Here is a 25310-nt window from a genome sequence, read left to right on the forward strand (position 1 = left end):
TGCAAACCACAGGCTCAAAGAAGCCAACCACCGTCTGAATCCTGTCACTCACTACATAGATAGGGGATCAGAAGACCAGAGAAGGCAAGGGAGTTGCCCAAAGTCACACAGCAAGGCAGCTGCAGCCCTAAGGCAGCACATTCATCGTTTCTTTCTTGAGGAGTGATGCCCAGGCCCCCCTCCAGGGTCTAGCACAATTCTCTGGGTGTGTGTGGGAGGCAAGCCCAGCCCCCAGTCCAGAGCCAGGTTTTCTGGAAATGGGTGTCATGGTCTCTGTTCCGAGCAAACGACCGATCCATGGATGCCTCCAGTCCCCTTCTGTTCAGCCCTCTTTCCTGGGATCTCAGTGGATCAGCCTAGGAAGCAGTAGACGCTGTATCTGTGTCCCAGGCCAGGGTCTGAAGCCCCTGAGGGTTTGGAAGCAGAGCACCCTGAGTGGGTCACACGTCAGCCTCCACCGTGTTCCTTACCAGGACCTCCTGTCCTAAAAACAACTCATGAAAATGGTTACCATGGTGCCTGGCCAGGGAGGGCGGTTTCAGTCAGCATGCTTCCCCTGACAGAGGTGTTGGGGCGTGGGCCCCCTCCCGGCTTCTGGGGGTCCCTTCCTTGGGGTGGAAGACGTCTGACCTTCAGACGGCCTTGCCTAGCCTGCCCGTGTCCACGTTTCCCTGTTCCATGAGGATACCTCTCCCATGGTCAGGAGCCACCCTGCCGGCCATATCTACACTTGTTCATCTGTGATGGTGGAGCAAAGACCCCTGGAGAAGGTCCCATCCATTCAAAGGCCCTGCGGGTAAATTACTATGGGGTGGGGGCTGGGGGCAGTGACACAACTGAGCCCCTAATGCAGGGTTTCCTGCCAAGGACAGCTTGGGTGTGGAGGAAGAAGGGGTGACCAGGACCCGAGGTGGCGGCAGGCCTGGGGGTCCGTGAGCCGGGCTGTCCTCCCACCTCGACCCCTGCAGGGAGAGGCCACTCCAGCAGACAGGCTGCCCCTGGAGGGATCTGTGCGCTTCTGGGAAGGGGCAGCCACAGCTCCCTGGACCCTGCAGGGCTCCCCACTTCCTCCGGACTCCCGTCTGGATTCTCCCAATGTGCACCTCGGTGGAGCCGGGAGCCATCCATAGCCCTGCCGGCAGCTCACGGCTCAGGGAAAGGCTGTGGGCCCCGCAGCCACACCCACACGGGAAGGCCCGCAGGAGCAGGACTGAGGGGCCTGACCCCCCACCCCAGGCACGTGCTCCTGGGCCTGCCAGGGCTTCCCACGGGCAACTGAAGGCCTTTCAATTCTAGAAAATCCCCAAAGCAGCTTACTGACCCTCGGGAGGTATAGCCCTCCTGCCCGCCCCAGTCTTGCCTATAGATGCCTTCCCACCAGGGCTTCGGGCTTCCTGAGTGCGGGCCGCCCGCCCACCCTCCTTCCTGGCCCCGGCCGGAAACCTCTGTCTGCTCCAGGTTCTGTTCGGCCTCACTGGACGTCAGGCATGGCCTGGGAACCCGGGTCCCACGGCAGTTGGGCCTGAGGGAGCCATCTTTGCCCCTGGCATCGTGGTTTCTACCAGAATACCCCGCCAGGCGCAGGGGGAGATTTCCTAGGCAGACACCCGGGAGAGGGTCGGGCGGGCTTGCTGCCCCGTAGGGACACCCCATCCCATCTCCCAGGATGGAGTGGACAGAGGCCCTTCTGACGGTCAGCGAGAGGCGGGGTATAAACCCACCCAGCAAGGATGGGCTGGCCCCCGACCAGCGTCCGGTCCCCTGGCCTCCCCAAGAGGCCGTGAGGGCAGACAGGCGGGGTGCAGCCTGCTGGCCGCAGGCTCCACACTCAGAGGGCCGCCCTCCACCTGCCTGCCGGCTGCTGTGTGTCCTGGGCAGGTGTCCTGGCCTCTCTGGGCCCCCGCCCCACCTCAGGAAGCAGAGGCCAGCTCAGAGGGGACGAGGACGTGGGTGGCATGTGATTCAGGATGCCTGGGAGCCTCGTCTCACCCAAAGAGCTGGAAGGATTTCTGACAGTTTGCATTCTGAGTTTCTTAAAACTGCAACCTGAAGAACCTCTAGGAAACAGGTTTCTGGGCAGGAGGTGGGCGGGCTCTAGACCGTGGGGGAGTGCTGGGTGGGCTGAGGGTCCCCCAGGGCACGGGTCCAAGAAGTGGGGCAGTGGGGGGCGGTACTCCGCGGGGGACCACGGGCCAGGGTCACAGTGGGGCTGCCCCAGGCCTTGCAGACACCGGGCCGGGGGAGCGGCGGGCGGAGCCTGCGCCCTGGGGGAGGGCCCCCCACCAGGCCTGAGTCAAGAGCTGCAGCCAGCAAAGGGAGCCCCCCACCCAGGGAACACCCACTCACCGCCCCCACCTGCTGGGGAGCTGACGCTGTGGCCTGAAGCCCACAGAGGCCGGGGCGGGAGAGGCCTCACTCGGGGACCCCCGGCGTGCCCCGGTTGTCTGGTCGGGTCCCTGTCACAGGCTTGCTGGGGCGAGGAAGCAGCCAAGGACGCAGGAGAACTCGAAACCCCAACAGGGCAGCGTCACCCTCTGCCCCGGGGCAGCTGTGCCTGCAGTCCGTGTCCAGACGGGCCGGGGAGCGCCCAGGGTCCCGGAGAACCCTGGGGACCAGCGGCTGGCCCGGGCCTCGTGTGCGGGGGATGCCCAGGCCCCCCAAGGCCGCAGCACGGCCGCCCCCGGGACGCTGTGGCTCAGGCACTGGACTCTGAAGCCCCTTCCCCTGCCTGCACCCCTCAGGGCGGTGGGGACCCGTGCATCCTGCAGGCAGCTTGGCGCCTCCACAGGAATGTGCTTGCCTTTGTGTGGCTGTTTCCTAGGAACTGGGGGGTCAGCTGTGCCCAGTTGGTGCTGAGCTGGTTGTGGCCAGATGGGACCAGGGCCCTTCCAGCTGGGCCTGCACGAGTGCCCGGGGCCTTTGGCACGTGGGGCGGCCTGAGGCCCTGTGAGCCCGTGTGAAAGGACCAGTCCACACCTTTTCCCAATCACCTTTCCCCGTGCTCCCCACGTGCGGTTTCCTAATTCCTCATCCTGTAAATGCCCCAGCCCCAGGCCTTCTGGGAGGCAGACTTGATTTGTTCCTGTCTCCTGCTCGGCCGCCTTGTGAGCAAGCTCTGGGGCCTCTGCATTCGGCTGAGCAGCCGCCAGGAGGAACGGGTTGGGGACCGGCTGCACAGCCTCCCCTGGGACCCGGCACTCAGGACCACTGACTCCCGCTGTCTCCACAGGCTTGCCATTTTGGAGACACCAGGTAAGGTCGGCTTCAGGCAGAACTGCCCCATTTGGGCTTCTCGGTGAGTGCCACCTGCATTCCCAGGCCTTGGGGGCGTCCGGGGGGGGCCCTGCAGCCCTTCCTGAGGGCTGTGTCCTCCCCCAGGCCTCACCGCTGCTCCGAGCTGGTCCTTGGCACGCCTGGTTCCTGCTGCGTGTCTGGTTCTTCTTTGTGGACAGGCCGTGTTCTTACAGGAGCTTCTTCTCCGGGAATCTGACCAGGGCCGTGAACTGAGCAGTGGACTGTTGTTGTTTGGTCGATTAAGTCATGTCGGGCTCTTTGTGACCCGTGGACTGTAGCCCGCCAGGCTCCTCTGTCCATGGGATTCTCCAGGCAAGAGTACTGGAGTGGGTTCCAGTTCCTTCTCCAGGGGATCTTCCCCACACAGGGACGGGACCCGCATCTCCCGCGTCTCCTGGATTAGCAGGCGGACTCTTTGCCACTGTGCCACCTGGACGCCTGAGCGGTTGACGGGCGTGTGCTGAGACCCGCTGCTGTAACCGTCTTCAGCGGGAAATTATGATGGTTGTCATCGCTACCACCTGGTACCGTTAGACGCTAAAACGAAGGAGACCCAAGCCTCGGCTTACGGGCAGTAGTATTTATCCTTCTTAGAATAATGTCCTTTTCCGAAGAAAGTTATCTATAGAGGATAGTTTGTTGTTTAGCTGCTGAGTTGAGTCTGATTCCTTCAAACCCCATGGACTGTAGCCCATCAGGCTCCTCTATCCATGGGATTTCCCAGGCAGGAGTACTGGAGTGAGTCGCTTTGTTCTTTTTCTTCAAGATGGTTTTAGCAGTTCTGGGTCTTTATGTTTCTACATAGGTCTTAGGATTATCTAGCTGCGAAAAATGTCATGCGCAATTTGCTACAGACCGCATCCAATCTGTAGGTTGCTTTGAGTGGTATGGCCATTTTAACATTCGTTCTTTCAATCCAAGAGCACGGGATATCTTCCCACTTTCTTTCAGCCATCTTCAGTTTCCTTTATTAACATTTTTTAGTCCTTTTATTGTTTTAAACCTTTTATTTTATATTGGGATATAGCTGATTAACAATGTTGGTGATAGTTTGAAGTGAAAAACAGAGGGATCCTTTATTAATGTTTTATATTAATTCTCAGTGTGTAATTCTTTCACTTCCTTGATCAGGTTTATTCCTAAGTACTTTATTTTGGGTGGGGGATGCAATTTTAAAAGGGAGTTTGTTTTTTCTTAAACATTCCCTTTTTGATATTTCATTTTTAATGTAAGAAATGCAACCAATTTCTGTATGTTAATCTTGTATCCTGCTGCCTTACTGAGCTCATTTCTCCATTCTAGGAGTTTTTCTGTGGAGTCTGCGGGGTTTTCTATATATCGGTATAGTATCCTGTCCTCTGCATATCATGACAGTTTCACCGCTTCCCTCCAATTTAAATACCCTTATTTCTTGTCTTTTTATTGTGGCTAGGACTTGCAATACTATGTCGAATAGAAGTGGTGAGTTCTATCTTTGTTACAGATTTTAGGGGGAAGACTTTCAGCTTTTCACTGTTGAGTATTATACTATCTGTGGTTTTGCCATAAATAGTTTTTATTATGTTGAGATACAGTCCCTCTATATCGCAAGTTTTTTTAAAATCATGAATGGATGCTGAATTTTTGCAGAGGCGTTTTTTGAATCGACTGAGAGGATCATGTGATCTTGGGTTTTGTCTTTGCTTTTGTTGCTGTGGTGTACGACATTAATTTTGCATATGTTGAGCCATCCTCGCAGTGCTGGGATTTATCTGACTTGGTCATTGTGTATGATCCTTTTTATGTCTTGTTGGATTTGGCTTGCTAATTTGTTGAGAATTTTTGCATCTATATTTGTCAAAGATGAATCAAACAACAACGTATTCATCAAAGATATTGGCCTACAGTTTTCTTTGCAGTGTCTGATTTTGCTATCAGGGTGACGGTGGCTTCATAGAGTGTCTTTAGGAGTGTTCCCTCCACTTCAGTCTTTTGGAAGAGTTTGAGTAGAATCGGTGTAAGTTCTTTGCTTGTTTGGTAGAATTCCCATGTGAAGTCATCAGGTCCTGGACTTTGGTTTGTTGTAGGGAGTCTTTTGTTTTTTAATTTGCAGATTCTATTTCACTTCTGGGCTTCCCAGGTGGTTCAGTGGTAAAGAATCCGCCTGCCAATGCAAGAGAGACAAGACATGTGTATGATCCCTGGGTCAGGAAGATGCCCTGGAGTAGGAAATGGTACCCCACTCCAGTATTCTTGCCTGGGACATCCCATGAACAGAAGAGAGGAGCCTGGTGGGCTACAGTCCATGGGGTTGCAGAGTCATAGACACGACTGAGCGACTGAGCACACACATGCACTTCAATTGTCAGATCACTTCAGTCGCTCAGTCATGGCCTACTCTTTGAGACCACATGGACTGCAGCACATCAGGCTTCCTTGTCCATCACCAGCTCCCAGAGCTTGCTCAAACTCATGTCCATCAAGTTGGTGACGCCATCCAACCATCTCATCCTTTGTCATTCCCTTCTCCTCCTTTTATCTTTCTCAGCATCAGGGTCTTTTCCAATGAGTCAGTTCTTCACATCAGGTGGCCAAATTACTGGAGTTTCAGCTTCAGCATCAGTCCTTCCAATGAACATTCAGGACTGATCTTTAGGATGGACTGGTTGGATCTCCTTGCTGTCCAAGGGACTCTCAAGAGTCTTCTCCAACACCCCAGTTCAAAAGCATCAATTCTTTGGTGCTCAGCTTTCTTTATAGTCCAACTCTCACATCCATACATGACTACTGGGAAAACTAGAGCTTTGACTAGATGGACCTTTGTTGGCAAAGTAACATCTCTGCTTTTTAATATGCTGTCTAGGTTGGTCATAACTTTTCTTCCAAGGAGCAAGTGTCTTTTAATTTCATGGCTGCAGTCACCATCTGCAGTGATTTTGGAGCCTAAAAAAATAAAGTTTCTCAGTTTCCATTGTTTCCCCATCTATTTGCCATGAAGTGATGGGGCTAGCTGCCATGATCTTAGTTTTCTGAATGTTGAGTTTTAAGACACCTTTTTCACTCTCCTCTTTCACTTTCATCAAGAGGCTTTTGAGTTCCTCTTCACTTTCTGCCATAAGGGTGGTGTCATCTGCATATCTGAGGTTACTGATATTTCTCCCGGCAATCTTGATTCCAGCTTGTGCTTCCTCCAGCCCAGCGTTTCTCATGATGTCCTCTGCACAGAAGGTAAATAAGCAGGGTGACAATACACAGCCTTGTTGTGCTCCTTTCCAATTTGGAACCAGTCCATTTTTACATGTTCAGGTCTAACTATTGTTTCTTGACATGCATACAGATTTCTCAGGAGGCAGGTTAGGTGGTCTGGTATTCCCATCTCTTTAAGAATTTCCCACAGTTTGTTGTGATCCACAGTCAAAGTCAAAAGTCAAAAAGCTTTAGTGTAGTCAATGAAGAAGCAGAAGCAGATGTTTTTCTGGAACTCTCTCGCTTTTTCTATGATCCCAGTGGATGTTGGCAATTTGATCACTGGTTCCTCTGCCTTTTCTAAATTCAGATTGAACATCTGGAAGTTGTTCACATACTGTTGAAGCCTGGCTTGGAGAATTTTGAGCATTCCTTTGCTAGTGTGTGAGATGAGTGCAACTGTGTGGTAGTTTGAACATTCTTTGGCATTGCCTGCCTTTGGGATTGGAATGAAAACTGACCTTTTCTGGTCTTGTGGCCACTGCTGAGTTTTCCAAATTTGCTGGCATATTGCGTGCAGCACTTTCACAGTATCATCTTTTAGGATTTGAAATAGCTCAGCTGGAATTCCATCACCTCCACTACCTTTGTAGTGATGCTTCCTAAGGTCCACTTGACTGCATATTGCAGGATGCTCTAGGTGAGTGATCACACCATCATGATTATCTGGGTCATGAAGATCTTTTTTGTACAGTTCTTCTGTGTATTTTTGCTCCCTCTTCTTAATACCTTCTGCTTCTGTTAGGTCCATACCATTTCTGTCCTTTATTGAGCACATATTTGCATGAAATGTTCCCTTGGTATCTCTAATTTTCTTGAAGAGATCTCTAGTCTTTCCTATTCTATTATTTTCCTCTGTTTCTTTGCATTGATCGCTAAGGAAGGCTTTCTTACCTCTCTTTGCTTTTCTTTGGAACTCTGCATTCAGAGGGGTCTATCTTTCCTTTTCTCCTTAGCCTTTTGCTTCTCTTTTCTCAGCTATTTGTAAGGCGTCCTCAGACAACCATTTCACCTTTTTACATTCCTTTTCCTTGGGGATCACTTTGGTCACTGCCTCCTGCACAATGTCACGAACCTCCATCCATAGTTCATCAGGCACTCTGTCTATCAGATCTCATTCCTTGAATCTATTTGTCACTTCCACTGTATAATCGTTAGGGATTTGATTTAGGTCATACCTGAATGGTCTAGTTCTTCTCCCCTACTTTCTCCAACTGAAGTGGGAATTTGGAATAGGAGCTCATGAAATGAGCCACAGTTGTTCTTGCCGACTGTATAGAGCCTCTCCATCTTCGGCTGCCAAGAATATAATCAATCTGATCTTGATACTGACCATCTGGTGATGTCCACGTGTAGAGTTATCTCTTGTGTTGTTGGAAGAGGGTGTTTGCTATGACCAGTGCATTCTTTTGGCAAAACTGTTAGCCTTTGCCCTGCTTCATTTTGTACTCCAAGGTCAACCTGTTACTCCAGATATCTTGACTTCCTACTTTTGCATTCCAGTCCCCTGTGATGAAAAGGACATCTTTTTTGGGTGTTAGTTCTAGAAGGTCTTGTAGGTTCTCATAGAACCGTTCAACTTCAGCTTCTTCAGCATTAGTGGTCGCTTGGACTACTGTGATATTGAATGGTTTGCTTTGGAAACAGATCATTCTATCATTTTTGAGACTACAACATTTCGGACTCTTTTGTTGACTATGATGGCTACTCCATTTCTTCTAAGGAATTCTTGCCCACAGCAGTAGATATAATGGTCATCTGAATTAAATTTCACCCATTCCCGTCCATTTTAGTTCATTGATTCCTAAGATGTCAATGTTCACTCTTGCCATCTTCGTGCTTGACCACTTCTAATTTTCCTCGAGCCATGGACCTGACATTCCAGGATCCCAGGCACGGCTGTTCTCCACAGCATCGGACCTCACTGTCACCACCAGACACATCGTTAATGGAGCATCATTTCCACTTTGGCCCAGTCGCTTCATTTTTCTGGATTTATTCATAATTGCCCTCTGCTCGTCCCCAGTGGCGTATTGGACACCTTCTGACCTGGGGGGCTCATCTTGTGGCATCACATCTGAGAAATTTCCTCTCCTTCCATGCTAAATGACAGTCCTCCTGGGTAGAGTATCCTAGGCGGCACGGTTTTCCCTTTCAGGCCTCTGAACTTACCTGGCCATGCCCTCCTAACTTGCAGTGTTTCTGGAGGAGTCCGCTGGCAGCCTTGTGGGGGTTCTTTTGTAATGAATCCTTCAGGCACCTGAATGCTTGCTTTAGACCCCTTTCACTTCTGACATTTCCATGACCCTCTGTCTTGGTGTGGGTCTGCTTGGGACCCCAGCCTCTGGGGTGCAGGCAGGCGGCCCTTGGTGCTGCGTTCACAGCCACCAGTGCAGATCCTCTGGAAGCAGCAGTTGTGCACCCAGGCCTGGAGTGGGAGCTGCGGAGCAGCTCAGGCCTGGCCCGGCCACCAGGTGCACCCACAAACCCACGGCTGCCTGGGCTGAACCTGCCCCAGCCAGGGAGCCGCCGCTGTCCACTCGTGTGCCCTGCAGGCGCCGTGAGGACAGAGCCAGAGACCGGCCCATGGCTCGGCCACGGCTCCGCAGGCGAGGGCCCCGCTGGTGTCCCTCGAGTGCTCCTGGGGCTTGTGGTGGGGGGCTGCGCTGGGGAGTGTGGAGGCTGCTGGGGGCCCACTCTGCCCTTCACATGCTCCTTCACATCGGTGCTTTGCTTCCACAATGGCTGGGGCATCTTCCATGCCACCCCAGTTGCAGCGGCGCCACACTGCACCCCTCAGGCTGCTCACGCAGCCAACCGTGGTCCTGGCCCAGGCCCGTCCTGCATAAACCAGCTGGCACGCTCTCCGCTGGAGGCCGGCTGCGTGCAGGCAGCACAGAGCCTCTCTGCCGGGCTCTCTGCCCTGCCTGCTACGTGCTCCTCTGAGTCTCTGACCCCCTCTCTGCCCCGGCTGGTCCCCCCCTTGGGTGAGGGCCTTTCTGGGGGCCGGAACCTGTCCCCCTATCAGAGCTTCCTCCCAGGGCGCAGGCCTGGTTCTTCTTCCCTCCCCCCCCCACCACCGCCTTTCATCCCCCTGGGTTACCTGGAGATCTTTCCTGTGCTCCTCGGTGCCTGAGCTTTCCCGCCAGGAGGTAATGGGAGAACTGTTCCGTATGTAGATGTATTTGTGGCAGGTGAGGTCCACGTCCTTCTGTTCTGCCATCTGGATTCAAAGTCATGTACTCGTCTACGCAGAGGTTTGAGATAACCCTGGAGGCTTGTTCGGATACCGAGTGGGCCGTCTTCAGTCGTATCTGTGTTTCTCCCACCCATTTGCAAAGTGAGACGGTGCAGACCAACCACACCAGCTCACCACGCACTGGACATATGCCTGGTGTGAGAGGAGGGCTCAACTGTCAATCTTACCGTTAACTAACTTTAAAAAAACCTTCACTTAGAGTAACTTGGGTATGCAAATCTACTTTTAGAACTGTAAGTGGTCTGAGATCTGAAGTATTTTTAAAAATTTTAAAAATATTACTTATAAATGAAGTAACACTTCAGATATATTAAACTGTAGAAACTAAAATCTAAAAGGTTTTTTATTGTGGCCACTAGAAACTTTAGAATTACATATGTGATCTACATTATACTTCTGCTAAATCTTGAGTCAGACCAAACAACAGGAGTGAGAGACTTCCTTTCTTATGAGAAATAACTTTATAACCCAATCAACCGAATAAGTTGATTTATCTTTTTCTTAAATCTTCATATGTAATTTCCTCTGAGCCTCCAAGTCAGCGCTCAGCAGCTGTGCGGGCCAGTTGGCTGTAGACAGCTCCTGGAGTGTTTAAGGAGTATTTCTTGGCAGCTTTTGAAAAAACACTCATTGAAAGGTTAATCAAATCAGTCAGACTTGCAAGTTGCTTAAACAAACCCCGTCTTCACTGAAGACTGAACAGATGCACAGACTCTACCCAGAGGCTTTTATGCCATGGTCACGTTCACTTTCCTTCAAGGGTGTAAGAAGCAGGCCCATACTCTGAATACCGAGCAATCAACATTTGTGCCAACTCATGGAACTCCTGCCGTACTTCCAGAACCTTACAGATTCTCCATTCTTTCACATCAACATTCGTTCCACCTGCGGCTCATGAGAAGAGTCAGTTCTACAGTAAGTTTGTTTGCTTAGGTACAAAAGTAGGAACCACAATGGACACACACTGTGAGATACTCTGTTACAGATGCAAGTGCCAACGGGGTGTGTTTCAAAGAGCTTGATATATTACTGTTTCCAGTAGACCATCGGTGTGTCACGCACAAGTGCTGAGAGACTTAACGGTACCCGCACGGCAAGAGACGGGTCACAGTGAAGTCGCCACAGGTCAGGTCGCAGGTGTGGAGCCTCACTTCACTGTGACGCGGCGTGGTGAAGCGCAGGACTGACCCCACGTGGCTCCACGGCAGAGCCGGGAGGACGTCCCACGTCCTCAGCAACGCCCGAGCCTTGCAGCAGGGCTGACCACTCCTGTGACGTGGAAGTCCCGATGTGCTGAATGCACGTGCTCCCCTCCACTGTGGGAATTAAACAGTAGGGACTGCACGACAGGAGGACAGACTGGAGCCAATTCCAGCTCGTCCTGGGAAGACACCTCAGCAACTGCCGTGGAGGCAAGCACAGCATCTGAGGAGCACGCGGATGGGCGGTGACACGGGGGCAGGGCCGAGCCTCTGGCAGCTGGACCGGAGCATACGGATACCTGTAGTATATTCAGCACGCTCGAACGTCAGTAGTCGCTGGTTAGACGATGGTCTCCACTCGCCTTTTTCTACCTCCAGCCCGACAGGAAGTGTATTAGAACCGTATCTGGAACAGAAGCAGGAGGGATGTGGGCTCCTGTGGTGGTAATGAGTCTGGCCGGTGGATGCCTGTGCTGTCGAAACTGCTAATGCTGTGAACACACCTCTGCTCAGGAGTTCGTGTCTCACCTTGACAGAAAATTACTTCCACGAGAGAAAATCCTACCAGAAAATACTTTGCCTTGAAATTACTTAAAATGTGATCCACCTTCATGCAAACCCTATAAACTATACCAAAAAAATGTGTCATAAGAAAGGATCACTCAATTCTAAGTAAAGTTCAAAAGTACATTTATTTAAAATGTGGGCAAGATTTCAATATAAAAGAAAAGAGTATAAGAAATAAAAATAAAAGTACAAAACATTTCAAATCTTTAACATCCATAATTTAGAGACAGCAAGATCTTTATTTACATCATTTCTATTTGCAGCTAAAGTTCCATTAACAGTGTTGTGAAAACATTTAAAAACCCAGCAAATGAATCATAAAACCTAATGTGGGCTCTTAAAAGTCATATAATACAAAACATAATTTATGTTTCCTCAGAATAAAATTACACATCTTAAATAAGATGCAACATATTTAATATATTTGTCTTCCTGCTTTAAAAACGCTTGTCCCGAAGAAAGCAGCTGGAAAACAAGGGCGTCTGCGGGCACGGCCAGGGGCAGGCCGCGGCTCCTGGCTGCAGCACAGGGGCGTCAGTTGAATTTATATGTAGGCATGTTAAGGAAAACAACCCACAGCAGTGCAGACCAGGCCCACACCCAGCACGGCCGCGTGCAGACAGAACCCTGGATGCCGTAAGCCCCGCTTCCGGAAACCGGGCCCCACCTTCCCCTGCAGCCCAGGCCCCCGCCTGCAGCAGCAGGACGCAGCTGCTCTCAGGCTGCAGGCGCCGAGAGGCCCGAGGGGCCACCCACAGGTGGCTCGGGTGAGCTTTACGCCGAGTCTTCCTTCCGCAAGGAACAGCAGCGCAGCACGGACTTTCGGACGGAAACATGGAGGAGACGGGGGAGAGCCTGGAGGGATGTGAGAGCGCCTACTCTACAGGACAGCCCACGGGATCCAGCGAGCCTCCCAGCGGCCCCACCGCTAGCCCTGGCAGGGTGCCCTAGCCGGGGGGCTCCTGAGCGCTGAGAGGGGCCCACCCACCGCCTTCCCAAGGATATGACTCGTAGTCCAGTGTCTGAGTGAGCACTCCAGTGAGAACAAACTCGGCGTTGTGAACATCTGCCAGGAACAAAGACAAAACCCATCAAACAGACGCACCTGCCTGCACCCTCGCCAACACACAGCAGAGCAATGAACGTACCTATTCCTCTGGCAAAATACTCTCGACACAAGTGAAGGTCATTTTCACAGGATATTAAAACTATTTCTGACAAACTCTAAGGAAAAGAAGAGCAGCTTCTTGGTTACTGAGCCTCACACACGACACTGATGCACTCAACAGGGTTTCACTTTAGTGTACCTTATTCTGCTTATGTTCCATGAGTTTCCGGAAAGATGGCTGTTTAGACAACACTTTGCCTCCTGCACACTCCACAATCGCTTTCATGGTGGACAGACTCGGGCAGATCCCAGGAGTGATGTAAAAGTACTTCGCCTAAAAATGAAAATACGTGTACTGGTTTCAAACTGAATTCTCAGCGTGCGTAATTTCTCATTCTACCTAAAAATTTTGACAAAAATGCCTAAATTCACGGAGCTAAATGGCCCTAGAGCCCCCTTAGTGCCCCACATGAAGTGGGCCTGGCATAACCCAGACATGGCATTTCAGAAATAAGCACCCTCATATGCTACATGTGACCTATTATTAAAAAGTGACTGGGACTTTAATTCCTATAAGACATGAAGTATTCTGTGGTAAGAGCAAGAATAAGAACATTTTTCACAAATTCTAAAGCTAAGATGGAGTACAAAATGACTTTTATGGTTAAAATTTTCTAACACCCTTACTCTTAACTGTACCAAAAGTACCATTTTGTTTTAAACTCCTCAAACATAAAACAGACTATTTTAGGTAATGTACTCTTAACTCAATACTACAAATCTCTTTTGATTCCTAAGTTGGCTCCTTAAGAGTTAAAAAAAAAACTGATTACCTTATTAATCTACTAAGCCACTGTTAGATACAAAAAAAATTTTCCAAACTGTTCTATCTTAGAAACATTTAAACACCATAGTCTAGAATTATTAGACACATATTCAGTTAATATTTTCTCAAGAATGGTCTCCATTTTCCAGCTGAATAAACGTTTTATGAGAATAGAATTGTTAAAAGCAAAAAAAAAGTTTTTAATCTCTTACAAATTATTCATAACATACTCTTTGAACCCAGGTTATGTGTAATGCATCTCTCTCCGTATCAATTCTCTGAGCCCTGGAACACACCCTGGAGGAGGCCCGACCGCGCAGGGGAGAGGGGAGCGCCCGGCTCTCAGGGCAAGCCGCCCGCTCTGTTGTGGCCGTGCGGCCGCAGCAGCTGAGCTGAGCTCCCGTCCAGGCGTACCTTGAAGAGCGGAGAAGCGTGGGCCCTCCTCAAGGACTCCTCCAGACTGAAGGAGAAAAGCACTTCGGCCTCCGCGTCTCGGAGGAGGTAGTTCTGCTCGTCTGAAAAGGAAGACAGCACGGCCTCAGAAAGGGCCTGGCACTGGGGTGCACCACGGGCGACCGGCTCCAGGCACCCCAGGAGAAACCTGTGGATGAGTAAGTCTCCCTGACTGTACTTCAGTTCCTTTCCTCCCAAAAACAGCCAGGCCAAAGACACTCTTCCTCCTGGACCAGGGTTTCTTAGCTTTTAGGAACAAATGTCCAGAAAGCCGTGGACCCTCCTCTCATCCATGGGCGGCTCCCCACCCCCTCAGCTGTAACTTCACACTGTTGGGGGGCCACAGCGCCCCAACCCAGACCCAGGTGAAGGGCGCCTGTGCGGAGGGACAGCCCGGGAACCAGCTTCACAGCCGGCGTGTGCTTGCAGGGATCAGTGAGTTCAGAGCCACTGGACTCCGGCTGAGAGTCAATAGTCACAGTTTACAGGTGTACCAGAAACAAGCTCCTTTTATACACGAACACATACAGCAATTTACAAAAAATGGTTTTACCAGATCTTGAGAATCTAAAATTGTTAAATAATACCTAATCTGTCAAAAAAGATCACAAAATGTTTTAATCTTATGAATACATCTCATTCAGAAAAGCGTTTCATTTCATCATCGTAACCAAACAGTCCAGGGTTGGGCTGAGTCAGAAGACACGCTGCAGGGCTGACGGGCCACATGCTGAGTCTGTCCCTCGCCCTTCTCTTCCTAAAACAACACCTTAAAAATGAGGAAACCGTTCTCAGCTCAGAGACCACAGTTGCTGACTCCATCACGTCACTCGGGAGACACTGAGATTTAACAACTGCTAGAAATGCAAGTCCACCAGCCAGCAGCAGAAAAAGGCAGTACACTCAGTGAAAGAAGAGAAGAATGTCTTAAAAATGAAGTTAAAAAATGAACAAAGAAGTACTGTCATGCATGAAGTGATATACTTGAACGAAGGGATTTATCTGAAATCTTAGTGTCTACAGCAGGATGAAGGTTGCTGGGCCTGCTGAAGAGCTGTGACGGAGGAGAGGAAGCAGTCCGTGCGTAAGGAGAGAGAGGACTCTGAAAGGAACACAGTGGCTACGACAACCCTGGGTTTCTAAGAGGAGCGGCTGAGTGACATTAACTTGGTCGGAGTTGTGGCAAGAGTCGACTTGAAAATCAAACTTGCCACAGCAGCGCAAAGGGCATGTGCACCCCAGAAAGAAAGAACCTGCACAACTGGCGTCTCAGACTATGTAAACACAAATACAAAGTGTCAAAACGCCTGCCCCCATGGCTGGAAGCGCCCAGTGTTAAAGCTGTCAGAGCCCAGGCGGGGGCCGTGCTGCAGGGTTGGGGGTGCACGGGCGGCCATCAGGGGCTGCCTCCACACAGGGGACTCGTCCCGGGAGCGAGTGAGTTTAGGACATGGGGCGCAGGCGCCTCGCTGCTGGAGCACAGGCGCAGGGAGGGGGAGGTGTGCATGAGGCCTGTGCTGCGGGCCTGCACCGCACGGACGGGCATGAGGCGCACCGTGGGAGTCGGCTCAGCGTAGCCAGAGCCCACGGGCCCGAGCGCCGTCAGCTCCCCGGTCTGCCCTGAGGAACCGGGGGTGGTGGGGGTCCCTGGGACATGCTGGCACTGGCCTCGGGGCAGAAGAGCCTAAGACGAGCCCAGGATGCTCTGTTTCGCCAAAAGCTACCAGGAGGCCACGACTGGCAGCAAAAGCGGAGAGGGCACCAAGGCCAGCCCGGCCAGCGGCCACTGGTCACAGCAGGCGGTGTGGGAACGGCAAGGAGACGGCAAGGAGACGTGAGGAAACGGGATAAACAGGATAAACGCTGTGGGGCAGCGGCAAGTGCAGACTTCAAAGTGCTCCCCACAGATGACTCGAGAGCAGGCGGGGCAGAGAGGGGACCACCGTGGATACCACCCAAGCACAGGTCCGCCCTGTGCAGCCCCCGGCAGGAGGCATGAGGGGGAGGGGCGGGGGGCACACAGCAGCGGAGTGATGGTCCCACCGCAGATGCCCTGCCTGCCCTGGGGTGGGTGCCCCACACTGACCCCCAGGCCACCCGCCCCGTGTTCCCAGGACACTCCTGGGCACCCTGGCCCTGCTCCGTCCACAGTCCCATGCCTGGAACCCCACTCGACAGCCAGCACAGCAGAGGACGAACCATCAGGAAGCAGCAGGGCAGGGGCACAGAGCTCTTCCCTGGCACCTCCCCCATCACCACAGCCTTCCTATTTCACAGCAAGATACAGAGGCACCAAATGACACGCTGTGACATGAGGTAATCTGTTACTTATCCATTTAAATTCACAGACTTAAAAAATGAACTCGGCCTTTGCTGGGATGAAAACGGGGACAGATTCAAGGCAAACCCCTCCTAACTGGGTGCCCAGTCCGCGAGGCGCGGCGCGGCCCCTCACCGATGAACTTCTGGCACTTGAAGCACTCCTCCAGCCACTCAGGCGTGACGATGTGCTTCACCACGGAAATGGCCGTCAGGAACTTGACCGTCCGCGTGACCTTGCTGGCGATGAGGTGGGTGCACTTCTGTGCTGACTCGGCGACCTCCCCGCCCAGGATGTACAGCTTCTGCAGGCCGGGAACACAGAGCAGACGTGAGACCATCCTATCTGCAGAGCCGCCCACCCGCAGCTGGGACCTGTCTAGACCGTGAATGGGGCTCTGGGCCGCGGAAAATGGTGAAAGCGGTGAAGCCAGACGTACTCCACCGCACGAGCAAGGTGGAAGCTGGGAGTGGCAACGAACATTTCCCTCATCAGTGCCGCACAAGCCAAGAGGAAAGCGGGCCCTCCACCCGACACCCGGAGGGCACCCCTGGGAAGAAGCAGGAGGCTCTGCAGACCCCCCAGGCTGCCTACGCCCACGTGAGCGTTGGTAAGGCATATTAAGACACAGTCTCTAAGAAGTGACGACACAAAAATCAACCTAAGACATAGACACACAAGAGCTGATCTCTTTACACTGAATCTTAAAAGTAAAAGAATTTTATAGTAGCATTTATAATTGTTTCTCTTCCTTAAAAAAATAAAGGGAAATGTTTGAATCCCTGTGATACAGGTCAACTAACTTTAACCATCCCCTCCCCAGCCACATAACAAAACACAAGCCCACAATCCCTCCCAGTTTTACTTCCAGAAGTGCGTTTATGTAAATAAATACAAATACATCGCTGAGCCCTGGGCCCGCCACACTCAAGAGAACAAGTCTCGAGAAGATGGTGGGTTCATTCAGGAAACCTGAGGAGCACAGCTACTCTCGTAAGCTGAAGTCCTTATGAAAATGGGATTTGCGTGGCTTTGCTAATGTGTGATTACCAGGCTGCTCTTGGCCTCCTCACCTGAGTCGTCCTAACAAGAAAGCAAGCGTCTAAGGAGGAAGCCGCAGCAAGACGAGGCGGGAAGGCGACAGTGTCACGGCGACAGTAAACGCACACCGTGAGCACCGCTGCAGCACGGTGTTCCTGACTACGTTACCTTAAAGAGACGGCTAGCCTAAAGCAAATACACAGAAAGCGACATTCCTAAAAGTCCTTACGCAAAACAGAAGCAAAGTTCACCTTTATGTACTGCTGAACTTGAACAGGCTCAAATCCAGTGAAAAGCACAAAAGGGGTCAGTTCCGGGGTTAACTTCTTGGTGGGAGGTGGAATATCTTCGATTCTATGAAACACACAGAGAAGAGAACGGCTATTGCTTCCCTGATGTGTTCTTTACCAAACGAGGGGTTTCAACAGCTTTAAGAGGCTCTGAGAGCTGTACCTGTGTGGTTCTCTTTCCGTAAAGGGAAAGCGCCGTAGCTCATCTGCTCGCTCTTCCCCACCATTTACACAGTCACCCCAAAGGGCTCTCGCCTGGCACCCCCAGGAGAGGGGCCCATCAGGCACCACCCCCACCCCCAGCCTGCACTGGCCCTGGGGGTCTTGAGGGCGGGAGCGGGGGCTCCCAGGGGTCCCTGTGGTCCCGGCTCCCTACTGTCTCCCACAGGCCCCATCTCACCCCAGAAGCTCTGACGCAAGACAAAGCTGGTTGACTCAAGCACACGCTTTATATTAAAGTTTTTCCCCTTTCCTTAAATTTTTTCAAATCTTATTTTTAGGTTATATTTGAGACAATCTATTAAATTAAAAAACCTGTAGCATTTTAACGATGGATATAGTCACATAATTAGGCTTTTATTAGAGAATCCAACGATCCCCAGCCTGGGTGGCTGTGGGGACTGCAAGGAGGGGACTGAGGAGACAAAGACCCTCACTCAACATGGCCCAGGGGTCTCTGGGTTCTAGGTACACCACCGGCTTAGCTTCAGCAGAGGAGACCAGGACAAGTCTGGGCACAGCCCACCCCAGCCCCACAGACGGGCTCCTCCCCCTCCCGACCCGGGCCAGGGGTCGACGCGGGCTCCCAGGCCCACGCCGAGGAAGCCTGGGGCTGGGCTCCAGTGCCCCCGCCCGGCCCACCACAGCAGCTCATTTCACAGAACGGGGGTTCCGGTAAGATAGAAAAAAGATAAAAAAAAGATTGGACTGGTTTTTTTTTTTTAAATAAGAAAGGAAAAGACACTGGCTATTCCCCATTTGTCTCCAGCAGTGAATCCAAGGCTGTCACGATACAGCTGCGATGCGAGCAAGCAGCAGATCCTTCCAAGTCCTGGTGGTTCAGCTGCTCAGTCGTGTCTGCCTCTCTGTGACCCCATGGTCTGCAGCCCACCAGACTCCTGTGCCCATGGGAGTCTCCAGGCAGGAGTACTGGCGCGTGTGCCACGCCCTCCTGCAGGGGCTCCTCCGACCCAGGGACTGAGCCAGCCCTTCTGTCAGCTGCGTCAGCGGCGGCTTCCCCAGCACCCGTGTCACCGGGGAAACTCTTCCAAGGGAAAACCCCACTGCACCACTTCCTGGACCATACTGTGCAAGATCATCAGCCATGAAAAAACAAGGCGACGCTTCCTACCTGGCTCTTTTGGAAGAAGGCTGGACATTAGTCACTTCATTCTGCTTCGCTTTGGGAGGTAGTCTTACACCCTGTAATTAAAGGATGATTTACCTTAGTCAGCCTCCCCAATAACACAGCAGTTTCTGAGCGCTTTCCACCCACCTCACCTCACACACAAATGCTCCCCACTGCACAACCGGCAGAGACCACGGGCCGCGAGCTGCCCAGGGAGGCCCTGGCGCTGGCCACCCTCCCTGTTCACCTGACCCAACGGTGCTTTAAGGCGTCTTCACCCCCTCAGCGCCCGTGACAGATTTAATCCTCAACCCTGAACTTTTCAAAACACTTTTTACTACAAACATTTTGTTTTTTGTGTCCCAATGGAATTTGCAAAACATAATGATTGCAATTACACCCCTCCAGAAAGACGGAGGTTCCCCTCTGAGGGTGCAGGACGGTTGGGTCACAGCACTCTGGAGACGAGGGCAGGCCTCTGACAGCCACTCCAAGACCCGGGCACAGTGCCCGCGCTCCTAACGCCATCTGGAGGCCCTGACCTGCGGAGATGCCGAGCCCAGAGGGGAGCCGGTGCCTGAGGCGCCCACAGCCAGCCTCACCCTGGCCTCTAACGCAGACCTTCTCCCACACCACACTCATTTATCTACTGTCGGAAGCAACCGCCTCTCCACCGGAGGTGAGGGTGGCGGTGACCCCGCTGCCCCGAGTGAAGGGCAGCCCCTACTCATTCCTACCAACCAACCCCTGGCACTCCAGTGCAGAACGGCCCACCCGAAGGCAGCCCACCAGAGACCCCAGCCCACGGGCTAGAAGCCCACCGCCACAGTGAGGAGCCGCGGTCTGGGCTGACACACTGGTGCCCCAGTCTCCGCCTCCCGAGCCCCACAGAGACACTCGGCCTCCCTCTCTTCTGCTCTGCAGACCTTCGCAGCCCTCTGAAGAAGTCATGGGGCTAACGGGTGTCGTGTGAATGAGGAACTCCCAGTACCATCAACAAAGAGGGAAAAGGGCGCACTGAACAGCTCCACCAGGCGAGGAGTCAGCCCTCAGTTGCCATGACAGCCGGTTACTACAAGGGCACAGATGCAGACACACCCCTACTTCTTCGTAACACAGTTAACGCCACAGCACGGTGACTAATTTGACATACCATCAACAACTCTGATGACACTTTCAACGGAACTCTCCAAGCATCTGAAAAGACAGGTTACTTTTCAGAAATACTGTGTAAAGGACCCGTAATCAATATAAAAGCCTTTTCAGGACCCCTACACACTATTATATATAAAACAAGTTAACAATAAGGACCTGCCATACAGCACAGGGAACTCGAATCAATACTCTATAATAGCTGCATGGGAAAAGAACCTAAAAAAACAGATGTATGTACAAATATGACTGATTCACTTTGCTGCACCCTTGAATCTAGCACAACATTGTAAATCAACCATATTCAATAGAAAAACAATTAAAAATAGAGGTGTATCAGTAACAACAGAAATGAGACGCCTCTCCAGGCGCGGGTCATCCTGGACACGCAGAGGCTCGGGTGACAGCCTCCAGGAAGTGAGCCGTGAGGACTACTCCTGAGTTCACAGGGAAGCCTGGCAGGGGCCGAGGGTTCTGTGTGAGACAAAGCCAAGCAAACCACCCGCCCGCAGCCAAGTGCAGGCACCGCCCGCCCGCGTGGGCTGCACCCCGGACAATCCTGGGAGCCCCGTGCTCTGGCGTCCGAGAAACCGTCTGTAAGGAGCACAGCGCGTGGCGGCGGCGGCCTGGCCGGGCCCTCGAGGACAAGTGTCACCGAGGAAGGGCCTGGCGCCTGCACCATGGCTTCAGAGCGGACGTCACACCCAGGTCTGTCCCCAGGAAGCAGGCAGACGGTGGATCAAAACCAGGGAGGGCTTTCTTGCGACTGAGTCCATTAGGACCAGAGCTGGAAGGGCTCCGTCACGGGAGCGCATGTTCCAGCAGCTGGGAGTGACCACTCCCTGGAGGGGCGCTCAGGTGCGTGAACGGGCTGAGCGCCGTCTGGAGCACAGTCAGGGCGGCGCAGAGAAGGCAGCACCGAGGGGAAGCGGGAGATGAGACAAAAACCGACACCACCCTGAAGCCAAGAGTGGCGCCTGGAGCACCAGCCCACGACCACGGGGAGCCACCCGCTTACCCAGAAGGTTCAACACCAGCTGCGGGGTCGGGGCGAAGGGGTCCTGCAGGCCGAAGGCGGTGTAGCGGCCGTACTGCGTCTGCCGCAGGGCCTCGAAGTTCCCCAGCAGGATGTCCCCCAGCCACTGGGCGTTCACGCACGGGATCCGCCACTCTTTGGCCTTCTCGTACTTTAAACCAGTCGGTCTTTTTTGGTGTGGGGGGCGGCGTGGAGGAGAGGAGAGAAAACACATTCATTAGCGTTACCGGTGTTCACACTTGTACTTCTGTTAACACAAGCCAGGCGACACTTGCTCACACGGGAGTGGCAGGGACGGGTCTGCAGAGCTGACGGGGCTGTGAGGAGGTGTCCCCGTGACGTGAGGCCATCGCCCGGCCTGCGGTCAGCTCAGCACCGCCACCTAGTTTGGCCACAGCCCCTTAATCATCCCGTTTCATTCCACTGCCAGCATCACCACCACCGTCACTGCCGCTCTGTCAACAGACTCTGACGTCCACCCCAGACCTCGGACAGACCGAGGGGCCCGGGCGGGGCGTGCGGGGAGAGACGGAGCCCCGGCTGACAGAGGGACCTGGGGCGGGGCGTGCGGGCCCAGACGGAGCCCCGGCAGATCGAGGGACCCGGGGCGGGGTGTGCGGGGAGAGACGGGGCCCCGGCTGACAGAGGGACCCAGGGTGAAGCGTGCGGGGAGAGACAGAGCCCTGGCTGACCGAGGGACCTGGGCGGCGCCAGGCAGGGAGAGACGGAGCCCCGGCTGACAGAGGGACCCGGGGTGGGGCGTGTGGACCCAGACGGAGCCCCGGCTGACCGAGGGACCCAGGGCGGGACATGCGGGGAGATACGGAACCCCGGCTGACCGAGGGACCCGGGGTGGGGCATGCAGGGAGAGACGGAGCCCCGGCTGCACAGGGGGACCCGGGGCAGGGCCATGTGGGGAGAGACGGAGCCCCGGCTGACCGAGGAACCCGGGCGGCACCGGGCGGGCTGAGGACGGCCGTGGTGGCGCTGCGCTTACTCTCTGCAGATGAGGACGGTGTTGCTACGGCACAGGTAGCCCGTGTACTTGGCACCCGCCAGGTACGCCATCAGCTTCAGGTCGTCCCTGTCATTGTCGACAAACCCCGTCACAGAGATAATCTGAGGGGGAAAAGGCCCAGTGAGGTCAAGACGGAACGACGACTTAACCCGCTTAATATGACTCTTCTCCATTAGTTGTGCTGCAGACACGTGTTTCCGTCCCTCCTCCAGCGCTGATGGGCATGTCGGGACACCACCTCTGACAACGCCGTTACTGGCGACGACGCTGCACACGAGCCAGCCGGGGGCACGAAAAGCAAACACACCAAAGGGGGAACGCCTCCCTGTGTCAGCGCGACACTCTTCCGATCGCGGTAACAGAGCTACCTAGGAATACTGGTCAGCTCTTCTTACTGACCCTGGTTTTGGGCTCATCTGACCAGGAGAACCAATAGGAGAGCACGTCTGGCCGGCTGTGGCCACTCCTGGTGTAACACACTTAATTGTAAAGTGAAAGTGAAGTTGCTCAGTCGTGTCTGACTCTTTGAGACCCCACAGACTGTAGCCCTCCAGGCTCCTCCGTCCATGGGATTTTCCAGAAAAGAATACTGGAGTGGGTTGCCATTTCCTTCTCCAGGGGATCTTCCCAACCCAGGGATCGAACCTGGGTCTCCCGCATTGTGGGCAGACGCTTTACCATCGGAGCCACCAGGGAGTAGGCATTTATTAAACAGTGTCCGAGACTCGGGAGAACCCGTTAAATGTCAGGAAGCTGGGACTGTTACAGGGGACAGAGAAGGAAACAAGATGCTTATTCCGTCCAGGGAGGCGGGGGGAGCCTTACGTGCTGGGAGCACGGCTTGCCCCCCGGGGGGAAGGCCACGGGGAAGTGCAGGGCCCGATGGGGCGGCACCAGCTTCTTCTTCTTCAGGACCGTGTTGAGCCAGTGTGCCGTGATGCACCTCTTCCTCTCCTTCATCGCCTGCAAACACAACAGTGCGGGCCGGTCGCTGGGGGCTTTACCGCAGGCGACACACAGCTGTGAGGCTGTGAACTACAAGGTCACTTCTGCTGGAAGTCCTATCAATACAGGAGTTTCAGGAGCTTAGCGCCCAACGCACTACACTAATAAACTGCAACAGCGTCACCGGTTAACTTGAACACAACCCAAAACGGTTACCGTTTACACAGGAGTAAGAGCCAACCGCGGGGGGGAAAGCTGACAGCCCAGGAAGTTAATTCAGTCACAGAAGGAGAGGACACTCCCAATCAGCAGAATTAGATTCCCCCGTGAGACCACAGCAAGTTCCAAAAACGTAACTGCTCCTGAAGTTAACCGCAGGATGGGGCCCTGCCGGGGCGGACGGTGTCCACCTCGCCCCCACTGGGAAAACTGCCTTTCCGCCCCGGTCCTCACGGGCAGAGAAGCCGGGGGCCACAGAGGTGTCCACACGCCAAAGGCAGATGGAAATGAGCGAGCAGCAGTGTCCTGTCTTCAGAGGTGGGAGAAAGTCCTCTCCAAGCACGACTGTCCCAGCACCACTCAGAGCCCCCCTGATCCCAGCAGAGCCGAGCCCTCACCTGTGTGAACAGCCCGCTGACCTGACTCTCGCAGAGCAGGTGGGTGCAGCGGCTTGAGAACGTGGGGTCCACGGCTCCTCCGTGCGCCTGGATGATCTGCACACACATGAGACCCATGGTCAGTCAGCTCCCGCACCCGGGGAAGGGCCTTGCGATCTCCAAAGGGAGAGTTCACGAGACCCACGACGTATGCACACAGTGTATTTCCCAAAGTGAGAACTAACCATCAGTTTTTTCACCGGCTTTCTCAGCCAGCACTACACAGCAAAGACGAACTCTAAGCCCTGTTTCATCTGAACTTCCGGAGGAAGAGTGAGATGCTCTTTCTAAGACAGGGTGCTGTGGATGTCTTAGATAAACCAGCTGTTCTGCATTGTGGGGCATCCCACGTCTCAGGGGGCTGGCTGCACCCCGACCCCCAACCCAGGTGCCAAGGGCACTTCCCTCTCTGGGACAGCGAGAAAAGTTTCAGACAGTGCCAACTGGTCCCTGGGGCCAGAAGCGCTGCCTTTAAGAACAGTGTAGAGATTCCTTAAAAAACTGGAAATAGAACTGCCTTATGATCCAGCAATCCCACTGCTGGGCATATACACTGAGGAAACCAGAACTGAAAGAGACACGTGTACCCCAATGTTCATCGCAGCACTGTTTATAATAGCCAGGACATGGAAGCAACCTAGATGTCCATCAGCAGATGAATGCATAAGAAAGCTGTGGTACATATACACGATGGAGTATTACTCAGCCATTAAAAAGAATACATTTGAATCAGTTCTAATGAGGTAGATGAAACTGGAGCCTATTATACAGAGTGAAGTAAGCCAGAAAGAAAAACACCAATACAGTATACTAACGCATATATATGGAATTTAGAAAGATGGTAACAATAACCCTGTGTACGAGACAGCAAAAGAGACACTGATGTATAGAACAGTCTTTTGGACTCTGTGGGAGAGGGAGAGGGTGAGATGATTTGGGAGAATGGCATTGAAATATGTGTAATATCATATATGAAACAAGTCACCAGTCCAGGTTCGATGCACGATACTGGATGCTTGGGGCTGGTGCACTGGGACGACCCAGAGGGATGGTATGGGGAGGGAGGTGGGAGGAGGGTTCAGGATGGGGAACACGTGTATGCCTGTGGCAGATTCATTTCGATATATGGCAGAACCAATACAATATTGTAAAGTTTAAAAATAAAATAAAATTAAAAAAAAATAAATATAGTAAAAAAAAAAGAAACTTCATTCTAAAGAGAAAAAAAGAAAGCAAAGCAACACGAAGTTAAATTTAGTTTCTGAATTTCTGAATTTTTTCATACTGTCTTGTATCCCAATCGCAATGGTTGCATGGTCGTGTGGCACTGAGGGGAAGGCTGTTACCAAAAGGGCGAGAACTTTCGTGGGTTGGCCAAAAAGTTCCTTTGATTTTTTTAACTAAAAGGCGTATTTTTAATGCGGCCCAAGAGCTTGACTGAACAATGTGTTCACCATTTTGTCCCACTACCCGCTGCCACTTTCCAGGCAGCTTCATAATTCCATGTTCCCAAAACTTTCTATCATTTTGAGCAAAGAACTGTTGTTCCAGGTGCCTTTTTACAGTCTTC

General features: G+C 52.9%; 1 protein-coding gene across 4 annotated transcripts in view; it reads right to left on the reverse strand.

Annotated features, from left to right (window-relative positions):
• Window positions 1–11653: 11653 nt before the first annotated feature.
• PAXIP1 (PAX interacting protein 1) overlaps window positions 11654–25310 on the reverse strand; it is a 40504-nt gene continuing 26847 nt past the window's right edge. For 3 of the 4 annotated variants that reach the window (XM_055591351.1, XM_055591350.1, XM_055591352.1), the window contains 13 exons: window positions 23702–23797; window positions 22965–23102; window positions 22119–22240; window positions 21104–21288; window positions 20087–20130; window positions 18937–19007; window positions 17547–17649; window positions 16390–16558; window positions 13896–13996; window positions 12855–12989; window positions 12696–12771; window positions 12549–12613; window positions 11654–12093 (listed from right to left, as the gene is read on the reverse strand). In XM_055591351.1, the coding sequence (XP_055447326.1) occupies window positions 12082–12093; window positions 12549–12613; window positions 12696–12771; window positions 12855–12989; window positions 13896–13996; window positions 16390–16558; window positions 17547–17649; window positions 18937–19007; window positions 20087–20130; window positions 21104–21288; window positions 22119–22240; window positions 22965–23102; window positions 23702–23797 (1317 nt within the window). In that variant the 3' untranslated portion in view covers window positions 11654–12081. Of the gene's footprint in view, window positions 12094–12548; window positions 12614–12695; window positions 12772–12854; window positions 12990–13895; window positions 13997–16389; window positions 16559–17546; window positions 17650–18936; window positions 19008–20086; window positions 20131–21103; window positions 21289–22118; window positions 22241–22964; window positions 23103–23701; window positions 23798–25310 lie in introns of those variants that run through there. The other variant, XR_008718187.1, reaches the window with a different exon arrangement.

The sequence above is a fragment of the Bubalus kerabau genome, chromosome 8 (assembly GCF_029407905.1).
Source record: "Bubalus kerabau isolate K-KA32 ecotype Philippines breed swamp buffalo chromosome 8, PCC_UOA_SB_1v2, whole genome shotgun sequence".
Taxonomy (NCBI): domain Eukaryota; kingdom Metazoa; phylum Chordata; class Mammalia; order Artiodactyla; family Bovidae; genus Bubalus; species Bubalus kerabau.